The sequence below is a fragment of the Lytechinus variegatus genome, chromosome 7 (assembly GCF_018143015.1).
Source record: "Lytechinus variegatus isolate NC3 chromosome 7, Lvar_3.0, whole genome shotgun sequence".
In the NCBI taxonomy this organism is placed as follows: domain Eukaryota; kingdom Metazoa; phylum Echinodermata; class Echinoidea; order Temnopleuroida; family Toxopneustidae; genus Lytechinus; species Lytechinus variegatus.
Window position 1 is genome coordinate 32,723,314 of NC_054746.1, and position 14,263 is coordinate 32,737,576.

Consider the following 14,263-nt stretch of genomic DNA (forward strand, 5'->3'; position numbering starts at 1 on the left):
TCAATTCACTTGTACCTCCTCAAGTTGTAATGCACATTTCTAATGGTTTAAACTGGATCTTTACTTACATGCAGGTTTGCTGCACGTCGTATCATGGTGCTCGAGTTTAGCCAATATCTTGAAAACTACTTATGGCCAAACTATGATTCTGAAAAGGTAAGACACAATTGTTGGAATTGAAAAGTTGTTTTTACAATGCAAGTATATTGGATGATTTTTTTTTAACCGGTGTTTGCTGAAATGTTTACCTATCTATTGGAGACCCTTCCACAGGTATAATAGTTTATAGAAACAACAAAATGAATGATTATACAGACTGTTCCAAAGAGACAGCTCACCCTAAGCATTCATCTCCTCATGCATGTGTGATATGAATTAAGAAGGCAAATGAAAATTGTTTTGCAATATATGAAATAAGTAAAATGGTCACTTTGAACATACAAATCTCAATGAAAAAAATTATGTTTGCATCACTGCAATCCACCACCCTGTCATTTTTGGTGATATATTTTGCCTTTTATTAATGAAAAAACTTGATGGATGTGTTTACAATTTTTTTTTATTATTTCAGTCAAGCCCCAGTCACCTGATTTCTATTGCAGTCATGATAAATGAGAAATTCAGAGAAGGAGTTCCAGCATGGGAGGTGAGATTTTGAAAAATGCTTTTTATTTTTGTCATGGAAGTTCTATAATTTTCAATTATGTTGACAAAGTGAAGCTAAAATGCAAATAGTTAATGGAAAATCTGAACATTCAAGCTAAACTTAAAGGACAAGTCCACCCCAACAAAAACTTGATTTGAATAAAAAGAGAAAAATTCAACAAGCATAACACTGAAAATTTCATCAAAATCGGATGTAAAATAAGAAAGTTATGACATTTCAAAATTTCGCTTCATTTCACAAAAACAGTTATATGAACGAGCCAGCTACATCCAAATGAGAAAGTCAATTATGTCATTCACTCACTATTTCTTTTGTTTTTTATTGTTTGAAATATGAAATATTTTGATTTTCTCGTCATTGTCATGTGAAATGAAGTTTCATTCCTTCCTGAACACGTAGAATTCCATTATTTTAACATTTTGTGCTTCAGGCAAGGAGGTCCTAATCGTCAAATTCGTAAAAATTGAAATATTGTATAATTCAAACAATAAAAAACAAAAGAAATAGTGAGTGAGTGACATCATCAACTCTCTCATTTGGATGTAACTGGCTCGTTCATATCACTATTTTGTTAAAAATAAGCGAAACTTGGAAATGTCATAACTTTCTTATTTTACATCCGATTTTGATGAAATCTTCAGCATTGTGCTTGTCTGATTTTTCTCTATTGATTCAAATCAACATTTTTCTGAGGTGGACTTGACCTTTAAGTTCTGGGCTACAATTTTTTCTGATGAATTAATACAATAGCACCAAATAATTCTTATTGGTTCATGATCATGGTTGGAGCAAAATGTATGTGCAACAATGATCTGACTGGCTATTGCTTTTTCACTATTGAAACCTTTGAGTTGAAAATGGAAAAAAGACTGAAATGCACCAATGAATTACATGTAGTGTATGCTGTAAGATTAATGTCTCTGCTGTTAATATTGTTACAGGTACTTTGAGCATTCTTTGGAATGGATCTGTATGCTTTTTAACAATGTTGCTATCACTTCTATATTTTATGACATTTGAAAAGCGCACTTTTTAAGAGTAACACTTAGTTTCATGAAAATTTTCTTATTTATTACCGTTTTGATTATTTAGGCTTGCAAGAAGAAACCTGAGCAGTTTCCAGCATTCTTCCACCAAGTTCTAGAGCTTACCTTGGGTACCATAAAGGATCTGACTATATCACTGAGAGAACGAACAGTACTCCTCATCTTCCTCATTCATTGTTTCAACAGTCTGGTAGGTGAAACCTTGCAACACAAAGCTATAATTATTGATTGCTTGATCAATATTACAATTGATTTGTACATGGTTATCAATGTATTTACTTAATTCCTCCTGTGATTAATCATTATGCTTTGTGTTAAGCACCCCTATTGTAAAGAGTATTCGTTCTTTTTACTTAGATGGATTTTTCTGAGTGCCCAATTCATATGGCAAGTTGGGTTATTGTTTTTTATTGATGTTGATTGATATTCATAACCTTTGAATATTGACAATACATAAGTTTCTGACATTTAAAGTTAATTGGCATCTATTGGCATGTACTTTGTTTATTGATTTTTCCTAGGAGACCTGGGGGCCGTTTCATAAAGCTGTTCGTAAGATAAGAGCGACTTTAAGAACGACTGGTGAACCATTCTTACGCGCTTAACCATCGCCGATGTATATACCATTTACCACAAGAGAGGATCACCAGTCGTTCTTAAAGTCGCTCTTAACTTACGAACAGCTTTATGAAACACCCACCCGGCTCCTTGATTTGTTTTGTTTGTAATGTGAGATGAATTGATTGTTCATTAAATATACTTCATAATAGGCCTGTTGAAAAAAATAAAGAAAGTTGATTTAATAAATAACATTTTATGTTATCCCTGTAGAAAAATAGTTATTTCCTATGATGGTAGTGAATATAATTCTAACATTATGAAGAATGTAATCTCTTTGCACATCACAGAGTCATTGAGGAATTGGATTTATGTATTTTGCAATAGGATTAATATGATCAATATGATTAATAATGAAAGTGATGATCTGCATAGTGATCAACATTGTGATTATCTACATAGTGATGGTCATCATAAGTGATGATCTACATGAATTTTTTACCTGGCTCTGTTCCAAAAAGATATGCATAAAAATAATAATCCTTTTGTTCTACAATTTACAATGGATCTAGAAAGCTTTTATTTGCAAGATGATGCCTTATTTAGTAAGGATGTCATGATAATCTGATATGTTGATTAAATGTCACTTGACTTGTTTTGTAATTGCAGGAAGTTGATGTGATACGAGAGCAAGTTCAGAGGCTGGTATCCCTTCCAATGTGGGTGTGTCTTCTACCGGTAGGTTACATCACCATTATTTTGTTTTTCATTTTAGAAATTCAATTTTGCATTAGTTAAAGACAGCATAATCAAGTACAATAGATGAATTGTTGAAAGTTTATTCTAGGATGAAGAGATGATATTTGACTGCTTTCTTGAAGGATTCTACTGTTGTCTCGGCTCTGATGTACTGCGACGATTTGTTCTAAAGTACAGGTTAAGTGAGGTGAAATATAAAATAGAATATATATAAACAATAAAGTTTACCCTTTTACTATTTTTTGCCATCAGGGAAGACTAGAAACAGAGCTGAAAGCCTATCCGAAATACAAGAAATTTTGGAATATCATCAAGAAAAATGATGCAAAACAAGTTGAGGAGACAAAGAAGAGGTAAGAGAAGATTTAATTAGGAGACTGAGATAAAGTTATTATCCTCAACTTCATTTTTTGTATTTTGTGTTTGAATCTCAAGGGAAGGCACTTTTTTGTATGAACTAGGTGCTTTAAAACAATCGGAACTCTAAATTCAAAGCCAAGGAGTTTCACAATGAAAATACACAACATATCATCTAGTAGCATGTTCTTTGAATATGCATGTAATAGCAAACTCCCCTATCCTTAACCTAGAGCCAACTATTCTATTCATAACAAGAAGAGGGTATTTTGATTACTTTTCATGATTTGTAATTGTATGTAATCCAATATTACTCTTTCATTACTTTTCTTTACTTTATATCATAACAGGAGTGACTTTGAGCGGAGATTTCTTGCTAAGTTAATCCAGCTCTTCTATACAATATTGGATTCCATTCCAGAGGAAGGTGAATATAAAACATCCAAATATTTATTGAATCTAACAGAAAAATGACTAATGACAGCTAGTGTTTTCTCTTGTATTTTATTTGTTATGGATGTTGCTTCCACTTATAGATCAAGCAAACTTATTGACCTACTAGTGCTGTCATTATATCTTTTTCCTAATTTTCCCTTTTCCCTCCATTTGTAGTTTGAATTGGAACTAAAAGCAGATAATTAGTTCTTGCCACATTTATTCAAAAATTCTTTGCAGAGAACTTACAAAAACTTACCAAATCTGTATTTATAGAGAGCACTGTAGATTGATATAAAAGTCAACCTGAAGAAACAGGCTTGAATTTTAAAGCTCTATTCCTTTTTATTTCATTGTTTTTTGTTGTTGTTTGTTTGCAGGTGATGCACCAATGGACAAGGTTCATTTCTGTGAGCGCTTTGTAGAGATGATGGTAGACTTAGAGGTATGATGCTTGTTCTGTTGTAGGCTACAGTCCTTGTTTTATACATTTTAATTCTATGGTACATGACACAATCATTTTGTAATTGTCATTTTACCATGTAGCCATTCTCACGTAGTTAATCCCTTGGAGGATCAGATTCAATATTTCATGGAAAAAGGTTGAGAAAGAAGTGACTTCTTGTCAAAGAGGTAGGGGTTGTTGTAAAAATAAATATAATTCTTGGGCCTTTTTCATAAAAAAAACCTTACAACTAAGGTATGTTTCATTGTTTAATTACCTTGGAAACCCTGGTTTTGACTGGCTGCTGAGCTCTGTTATCCACATCATGACATGATCAAGTCATATCATGTTATGAGTTATGGAGGCACGGTAGCTCAGTTGGTAGAGCGGGGAATTCGTATTCCGGTGACCCGGGTTCGATTCCCACTTGGTGCGCTAGTGCCCTTTGGTAAGGCATTAATCCTCATTACCTGGTCCTTCGGAGGGGACCGTAAGCCGTTGGTCCTCTGGTTGCGTGCTTACAAGCATTCATGCTTTCTTAGCAATCAGGTAAAAATCCCCACCAATCATTCCATTCCATCCGTGAAACTTTTTTTGGACAATTTTGAAGACTTGAAGCATACATGTTCTGTCTCAACACTGAAAAATATTACTGAACTATGTTGCATATTTTTATTAACAAGGATTTAGAAGTATGAAACGAGTCCAACATCGCTAAAACTTTGAAGTTTTCTGATTTGTTAAATTTATGAAGGCGCAACTACCAACAAGGCGATTTTTCAATGCTGTCATGGATGATGCCCATGTAGTTGTACGATGTCGTCTCTCGGCACTAGCAAAGAGGAAGGAAGGCAAGCTATTCAGTGAGGTAAAGTATCAATGAATTTCAATTCTGCATGAACATGATAGGTAGAAGTTTGGAGTGATATTCCATTTGATCATTTTTTACCATATTGGATACTTATTGGATACTCTACTCTATGTTTTATTTAGCAGCTTTGAAAATGTAATTAAAAAAGCTTAGCATACAAAATTGCCAATTTAACCTGTTTCTTCCTATTTGTGTGGAATTTTTTTCTGTAGCATTGGAAAGGAAATTTAAGGATTTTCCTATTCCCTGGAATTCCGTTGTAATTTTTTTCTTTTTCTTAGCTGGCTGTCAGTATTGGCACATACATCACACAAGCCAACTTAATTCAATGTCTTTATTTTCAAATCCTTAACTTATTCATCAGTTTTGTTTATTTCTGAAACAATCATTATGTTTGTTTGAATGACAGTTACTGGACATGTTAACATTCTATGCTGGATTTGAGATCAAGGATTCAACAGGAACAGCTCTTACAGATCATGAAATGACTGATATACACTATGACAGGATAAGCTCTCTACAGGTACATACTCCCTCCTCTAAGAAGTGCCACTGCACACCTTATGATTATTGTATTCACTATAATCACATTTTAATTATTTTCTTATACAAATCAATTAAATTTTCCTATTGAAGGTTGGGTTAAAACTAATCGAATAATTGCAAAACAGATTTACTTGTCAAAGCCTGTAGTAATTTTTCGGTAAATCCGAAGATTATAATTCTTTATAGTGTATAATAGAAGTGAAGAGTATGTCATGAGGCATATTGTGTGAAAGATACAGGTTGTTATGTTTGTGCTCTCCTTTTGAAACTGATTTCATTTTGGAATGTTTTTTTTTGTCATGCAGAGAGCAGCATTCAAGCTGTTTCCAGAGTTGAAGAGATTTGCTTTGTCAAATGTAGCCAGTATTGACACAAGAAAAACACTGACCAAGCATTTTACACAGCTAAGGTAGGTACATACTATTGATATTGACTATCTATTAACCTTTTGCCTTCAGGAACTGGCTTGTTTCTGTACAGATAATGTTGAAATGACTAAATTTCACTGTTAACCTTTCATCAATTTATTTTAGTAGAACTTTCCCATTTGTTGCTAAGAGAAATTTGATAATTGCTCATAAAGAAATGCCCAATGTTTTGTTTTTCAGGTTTATAGCCCATGACTATAAAAAGTATTGCTACGTCGTAATCAGCCTCAAAAAGGCCTAATAGATCCTTCAGTTTTGGCCTTTTACATGTGCCACTTTCCCAAAATATTACTTGGATATTGTTGCTCATGCAGGATGTTCCTTTAAAAGCAAATTAAAATTATGTTTGTTTCAGTGACCCTTTCCCCTTTCTTTCAAAATGGCTTGAGCATTTAATCGGAATGGAAGTAGTGCTATGAAAATTTAATGTATTATTATTATTATTATTATCTTGAACATGTGCAGCATCATATGATCCAACTGAGATGATTGATAACGCCATCTCAAATCCTTTTTCTACCCCAGTGCATCAGACTTACATCGTTTTGCTGCTTTCTTACATCTGCTGCCCCCTCTTGGTGAAGATGATGAAACCACGGTAGAGAAGACTTTCCTTTTAGATCTCATGGTAAGAACAGTGTATAAGAATTATATCTTCTGTTTTTCTTTTCACCGCATAATTCAGCATTTTAATTTTGAAGATTTTGCTGGAATGTTCGTCAAGGAGTGTTGAAAATGCATACATTGTGTGTGGGCACTCTTACAATGACGTGTAATTATCTTTTGAAGTGCTTTGAGATGCCATCCCTATGTACTAAGCGCTATACCAAAGCAGATTATTTCAATTATTGACCATTATTCTTTAAATGTGATTTGTTATTTATATATTTTATTTCAGGTTTCCCATCATGAGAGAAGGATATCCCAAATACAGTCATTGAATGAGACACCACTCTACCCAACTGAAGAGATCCTATGGGATGAGAATGTGGTTCCTACTGAGTTCTATTCGGGTGAAGGTATCATTCACTATCACTCCTTTTCACTCAAATAAAAAAATTGCATTTCTTTCATTTTTTTTTCAAAGAATATGTTTCCCAGTATTCATACTATGCAGACAAAAATTGTCTTGTCTTTCATATTTGAGGCTTCATTTTATCATCATTATCACCATAGGAATGAATGATTACTACGTTCTCAAAAACTGGATAAAACTTCTTGAAACTTTTTCTCTTCTCAGGTTGTCTTGCCCTTCCTAAACTGAATCTTCAGATGCTAACACTACATGACTACCTACTCAGAAACTTTCATCTCTTCAGATTAGAGTCCACATGTAAGTTTCAGAATGAATGTTTCATTGCTGTTGATGTATATTGTACAACGCCTACTTTGTTTGTTGTACGCAAGCAAATGGGAGGCTGAATGTCAAACATTTGTGCTGTTGCACAAAAGATGTACCATCCAAAATGTACCGTTGCACGGCTTTGGGAGGTAACGTCACAATATGTTTCAATTCATTGCGTACAGTAAATGATGGTGAAATACGCGCATAGCTTGCTGGCTACATGCGCAAAGCTGCCTGAGGTCATGTGCGCGCTTGTGGGATTTGCTTTTTGCTTTCAATTTTTTGCTCCCTTTTCATAGATACTGCAAGAAAAAACTCTTTTTCCCCATATTTTTGCTTAACTCCAAGGTGTTGTGCAACACAAATAGCGAATATTCTTATTCATGCAATGGTGCGAGATTACGCATTCGGTGAAAGAACGAAACACTGTTCTGTTCTCTATGCAACTCAGCTAACGCCTAGTTGAATAGAGCATCTTTCTTTCACCTCATGCGAAATCTCGCACCATCGCACTCATGCCTATTCGCTTGTTGTATATTGTTAAGCATGATCTAAAAAAAGGAATGTGTGATAAAGTTTGATGTGTATTGTACTGCACCCTTATTGGAATTTTGACAAAAAGTTTGTAGTAAAAATAATAGAAAAAAATAATAAAAATATTGGTGAAGTTTTAAGGAAAATCCATCAAAGATTAGGAAAGCTATTAGAATTTTAAGTTTTTGATTTGTGATGTCATTTACGAGTAGCTGGGCCATAGCCATGTAATATGAAATGCATAAATTAAATTTTTTAATGGTTCGTGATTACTATTTTTTTTTCTTTTTAGGAGCGGTTGTGAAATGATTTGTCTATTGATGTGCAGATGGTACAAAAAATACAATTTTCAATTTTTAGAGAAAATGATATTTCATTGATTTTTTCACCCTTTGCTATGTAGGAATGCTGCTCGCATATGACATCACAAATCAAATATTAAAATTCGAATACCTTTTTTATTCTTTGATGGATTTTCCTGAAATCTTTGCCAATATATTTATTTCTTTTTTCTACTTTTTTACATAATTTTTTTTTGTCCGGGTGAACTTCCCCTCCAAGTGCAACTTCAATTCATGCTCACCCTTTTGTGAAATTCATCCCTGGTGATGTCACATTCTTACTTTTTCATCTCCAAATTCACACAGATTTCCACAATTACTTGCAAATTTTTGAAACATTTATTTTTTGAAGAGTTTTAATTGGGTATATTGTATTAGCTAAATATTCAGCTTTTATAAATGCTTAACCATCAATGAGATGGTAAAGTCAAATGAATTGTTAAGCCAAACACCTTGATGTTCTCATCTCAGATTGGCAAAGTGTAGATTGAGATCTTTTCAAAAGTATGTGAATGCTACAAGAGGCACAACTGTTGCATCACAAGACTGTAATACAATGGGTTTTTTTTCAAAGACTATCTCTTATAATAGCAGTATTTGAATCTAATTATTTGCTTTATTTTGCTGACTATCTTTTTTAGATGAGATAAGACAGGACATAGAGGATGCTGTACTAAGAATGAAACCCTGGAAGGCTGAGGATGGGAGCTGTTTCTTTGGAGGGTGGGCTCGTATGGCACAGGTAAGTGTTCTAATAATAATAATAATAATATAGGATTTGTATAGGGTACGTATCCACCTTGCAAGGCGCTCCTATATTACCCCGGCTAAGCTAGTCTACCAATTCTGGTGCGCACAGCTTTTTGAGGAATCACTTCCTGCCGGTACCCATTTACCTCACCTGGGTCAAGTGCAGCACAGTGTGGATAAATTTCTTGCTGAAGGAAAACACGCCATGGCTAGGATTCGAACCCACAACCCTCTGAAAGGCGAGAGTCAGAACCACTAGACCACGACAAACCTACTACTACCATGCATTATCTGACTGTACTTGCAGGTTATTATTAGTAGTATTATAAATCTGTATGTCCATCCATGTCTGTTCTGAATTTGATATTTATGCCTTATAAATTTTATTATGGATTTCCATTTCAGAATAATTGAAGTCCAGTTCCAGTTTATTAGAAAGTTTTTTGTTTGTTTTTACCTGCCATGTCCAGACATGCATGTGATCATGACTGACGATATGCCAATTCTCATGTAAAGACATGATTATTTTCAATACCAGGTGATTGTATCAATATACATTATATCTAATAATGACAGGTACTTTTTTTACATTCAATATCACCCTTCCTGCTAACCTTTCACTCTCATTTGTAAATGTTTGTTAATTTGGATTGTTTTATTTTCTTTTTTGTATTTTCTTACAGCCGATCACATCATTCTCAGTAGTTGAGGTAAGAAATTATGTATACACAAATATTCTGTATGATTGAGAAGTTTTCAACAAGATATGCTTGCTTATACAGAAGAGTCTGTGATTTGTTTAGTGATTTTTTTTTAAGCAATTAGTTTTTACATTTCTCAAAACAGTTTCTATTAATGCCATCATATAAAATTTTGTTTTCATAGGGCATGTTTTTATTCATTAAATTATTTAAGCATTAATGCAATTAGTTTTTACATTTTTCAAAACAATTTCTAATAATGCCATCATATAGAATTTTAGTTTCATAGTGCATGTTTTTATTCATTTAATTATTTAAGCATTTATGCTTTCTTAGCAATCAGGTAAAAAATCACCACCATGTCCCATGTGCTGTAATACTAGTATGAAACCCCAGTGATCTATTAAAATTTAATTGGAATGTTATACAAATTCAAAGGAGATTTTAGTTTAAAATTTTTTTTTGATATGTATTGGCTCTCATATGGAAGGAGACAAACAAAAAGAAAAAAAAATGTGATTTGTTCAGTGATTTTATGTTTTTTAGCATTGAGTTTTTATATTTTTCATCCCAATTTCTAATAAAGGCTATCATATAAAATTTTATTTTCATAGTGCAAGTTTTTTTATTATTTATTGTTCCCATCTTTTCTAAAACAGATATTATTATAAATACAACAGAATGAGATGCTATTTGTTTCCCAGTAGATTATTAAAACGGGATTATTTTGCTGGTTTGATCATTGCAGGTTTCAAAACCCAACATTGGTGAGAATCACCCAGCAAGTGTAAGAGCTGATATCACTTTGACCCTTAACCTCCGTGAGCATATCAAGTCAGAGTGGGAATGTAAGTAATCAACAACTGTTATATATTTCTAACATTTGCACTATTTGATTGATGCTATCAATGTTATCACCAGATTATTGCTAAATTAGAGAGATCAAAATGTCTTAAACTTTGCAGTCAAGACATTCCATATAATTTGAATGCTCAATTGACAAACATCTAAGAAAATTAGCTTATTGTCTTTCATCACATATACATGTAAATGGTAAAAATTCAGAAATTCAATATATCTTTTTAATTTGGATATATTTTGAAAGATTTCTGAAGAAATGGTCAATTCAAAATGTAGTCTCACAAACATGCCATCAGCACTGTAAATATTAACCTGTCCATGATAATTGCATTTATTCCATTCATTCCCCCATCCAGCTCTTCGGAAGCATGATGTTGCTTTCCTTGTAACTGTCCGTCCAACCATGAAGATTGGTAGTCATTTCACCAATAAAGAGCATTTCATTGATCAGGTTGGACTTGCTTACATCAGAGGTTGTGAGGTAGAAGGCATGTTGGATGAGAAAGGAGAAGTGATTGAAGAAGGTGAGCTCTAATATGTGATTTGATTCTGTATAACCAAGTATTAATTATGATAATAATGTTCATAATTATAGTCAATTCTTACAATTTTGTCTCGCCTGCATAGCAGTGGTGGTTGTGAAGTCAGCAGTTGCGATGGCATCGTTATCATGTTATTAATTTGATATCACAAATATTATAAAATTAATTAGTTTCTCAGTCACATTCAAAAATATATTTGAGGACAACAAACTTAGTATTTCATTATTAAATGAATGTTTTTATTTTCCATAGCTTAGACAGCTTCTTCTTGGGCTGAGGACATGTATGAGAGCTTTATAATCATGATGAGAAGAAATGTTTTGAGATTTGTTGTCACATATTTACTCTTTATATTTTTGTTTAGGTCCAGAACCCAAGCCTGATTTACCAGGTATCACCAGAACCTACAGAGTATGGCTAGACCCTAACCAGTACCAGAAGGACATGGCCAAGACAGCTTCTTCTGGGGCTGAGGATGTTTATGAGAGCTTCAATATCATGATGAGGAGAAAGCCAAAGGAAAACAATTTCAAGGTATGTCGAAACAATCAGTAAAAATGAATTAACTTTGTTGAATTTAGAATAAGTGGATTCTGATGGAATGAGAACATTTTGAAGCATTTTCAAAGTATCTGATTAAGAACATCAGATATTTTTAGATAAAATAGTAGTTTTCAGCTATCTAGAAAAAACAACCTATAATCAAGGTTTGCTGTACACTGTGCCTTAAAGCTTGTGTATAGTTTTGGTAAATCCACCAAAATGCACCTATCACTATTCTAATTCAAAACTAGCTAATATGAATGGATATGCCCTATAACAGTTATGATGTGGAGGATATGAAATGAAAATGTGTTTTACGGGATAAATTTTGCGATTTTACATGGAAATTTAACTTGATCGGGTCACCCGATCAAATTAAAATATCTGTGTGTTTTTGTCTTTCCATTAAATCCTATTCCAAATCATGGAATGGGCTGAAACTTTCAAGATATGTTCTTTGTCTGTAACTTTTGGATATCTAATCACTAAATTTATAAGATAAGTGCTTGAATGCCCATGTTTTAATTTAAAACAAGCAACGCCGAGAGAGGGCGCTATATATCCAAGATTTGAATATTTGAAATTTTCTCAGAGAAGTGCAGTTGGAAAAATATCTAACGGTCTCTACGCTTCAGTAAGACTGTCATATTAGATGATATTCGATTATCAATCACATTATTGACCCTTTACCAAAGCTATACACAGGCTTTAAGAGTGCACAGCTGACCCGCAAGTACCATTGTGACCACAGCCAGTTTGCAACACACTGAGACTTGCCTCTCCGAAAAATTGAAGAGTTCTTGTACCCTATCGAGATAGGAATTTTTCCATTGTTGACATCTTGATAAACATGTATGAATTCTGATTACAACAGTAGCCAGGATGATGACATTTCATTTAACAAAAATTACAATAAACAGTTCCTCAGTCCAAGGTCATAAGTTTGGTTGTAATGCTTATGTAATGTTATCTGATCCTTGCTTGTAGGCTGTTCTGGAGACTATCCGTGACCTGATGAATACTGACTGTGTAGTACCTGACTGGTTACATGATATTCTTCTAGGGTATGGGGATCCAGGAGCAGCTCATTACTCCAAGTAAGAACTGAACTATTGTTTCTTTGGGGTTTAAGGTCAATCTAATAAAATATGTATGTTGTTTGTTGTCAGGGAGTAAAATCATTGATTTTTTTCCTCATTTTTTGTTTCATTTGTCATGACCATTTAAAAAAGTGGGATTTAGACTTCATTTCATTTTGTTCTTTAAAATTAGCGTTATCTTTAGAAATTGCAAAGTTTATTTTAGCAAAATTTCATGTATTTATGATACCTAAATTGGATGAGACAGGGTTCATTCCACAGCAATATGAATGGATATGCTATCTTTCTTCAGTTTGGCTTAAGAAGTTGCCTTTCACTTTCAACAACAGTGTGCATTTGAGGATTTCAATGTAGATTTCATACTATTCTAACAAATTTTATTCTAATAATGATGAAATCTGAATGTTAAAATGATACGAGAACGATGTCAAAATTGTTCATATTCAGAGTTAATGTAAAGAACATGACAACTTAAATCAATTATTTAACCCCTTCATCTTTTATTTTTTATCTACAACTGTGAAATTGATAATTTCTTCTCATTTTTTTACAGGATGGCCAAACAGATTTCAACTTTGGACTGGAACGACACATTTTTGAATGCTGACCATCTTAGGGCTAGCTTCCCAGACCATACGGTCAAGTTAATAACTGATGACCCAGCCAAATTAGTGCCTCCTTTCAGGTTTGTCATTTTGAACAACTGAAAGGCTCATATTCAGATTGAAATTCTCACCCTTACTACTAAGCATATGCATGATAAAACCTCAGTTAGGTTAAAGATGAAGAAGATGATGAAAATAAAGAAGACCATGGAGAAGAAGATTAAGATGCAGATGAAGAAAGTAAGGACAAAAACAGGAGTGAAGGAGAAAATTTTAAAAAAGACGAAGGAGAATACAGAGAAGGTGAATGATAACAAGTAGGAGAAAGAGAAGGAGATGGAGGATGAGAGGAGGAGAGGAGAGTGAAAAGTATAGCAGGAGGAGGAGGAGGATGAGAATAAATAATGAAGAGAAGGAAAAGAATGAGGAGAAATAGAATCAAGTTTAAAGGAGGTGGGGGAAGAAGAAGTAGTAGTAGTAGTGGTGGTAGTAGTAGTGGTGGTGTTGGTGATGGTGTTGGTGGTGGTGTTGGTGGTGTTGGTGATGGTGGTGGTGGTGGTGGTGTTGGTGGTGGTGATTGTGGTGGTGGGGGGGGGGTAAGAAGTATGATATCCTTTGATTCTTTGTAAAAAGATAGATAGATTACCCTCCCTTTTTTCTGATTGCAGGATAACATTTCCAGAAGCTGAGAAAGGAGGTACTTCAGGAAAGAAACGTAAGGTGGATGACACCACTCCGATGAAAGCCAAGAAGGAAATCATCGTTGAACCTCACATCATACCTAACAGAGGCCCTTATCCATACAACCAACCCAAAAAGTCAGTCAATA

General features: G+C 33.8%; 1 protein-coding gene across 1 annotated transcript in view; it reads left to right on the top strand.

Annotated features, from left to right (window-relative positions):
• The window catches only part of LOC121419048 (RNA helicase aquarius-like), a 37,534-nt gene that overhangs the window by 11,695 nt on the left and 11,576 nt on the right, over window positions 1-14,263 (top strand). The window contains exons 4-24 of the mRNA XM_041613333.1: window positions 75-156; window positions 572-646; window positions 1,760-1,903; window positions 2,941-3,009; window positions 3,283-3,383; window positions 3,738-3,814; window positions 4,203-4,267; window positions 5,022-5,135; window positions 5,548-5,661; window positions 5,990-6,093; window positions 6,638-6,740; window positions 7,011-7,131; window positions 7,353-7,445; window positions 8,974-9,074; window positions 9,766-9,792; window positions 10,532-10,631; window positions 11,001-11,168; window positions 11,551-11,720; window positions 12,717-12,826; window positions 13,383-13,514; window positions 14,103-14,252. Coding sequence (XP_041469267.1) covers window positions 75-156; window positions 572-646; window positions 1,760-1,903; window positions 2,941-3,009; window positions 3,283-3,383; window positions 3,738-3,814; window positions 4,203-4,267; window positions 5,022-5,135; window positions 5,548-5,661; window positions 5,990-6,093; window positions 6,638-6,740; window positions 7,011-7,131; window positions 7,353-7,445; window positions 8,974-9,074; window positions 9,766-9,792; window positions 10,532-10,631; window positions 11,001-11,168; window positions 11,551-11,720; window positions 12,717-12,826; window positions 13,383-13,514; window positions 14,103-14,252 — 2,220 coding nt within the window. The remainder of the gene's footprint in view (window positions 1-74; window positions 157-571; window positions 647-1,759; window positions 1,904-2,940; window positions 3,010-3,282; window positions 3,384-3,737; window positions 3,815-4,202; window positions 4,268-5,021; window positions 5,136-5,547; window positions 5,662-5,989; window positions 6,094-6,637; window positions 6,741-7,010; window positions 7,132-7,352; window positions 7,446-8,973; window positions 9,075-9,765; window positions 9,793-10,531; window positions 10,632-11,000; window positions 11,169-11,550; window positions 11,721-12,716; window positions 12,827-13,382; window positions 13,515-14,102; window positions 14,253-14,263) is intronic.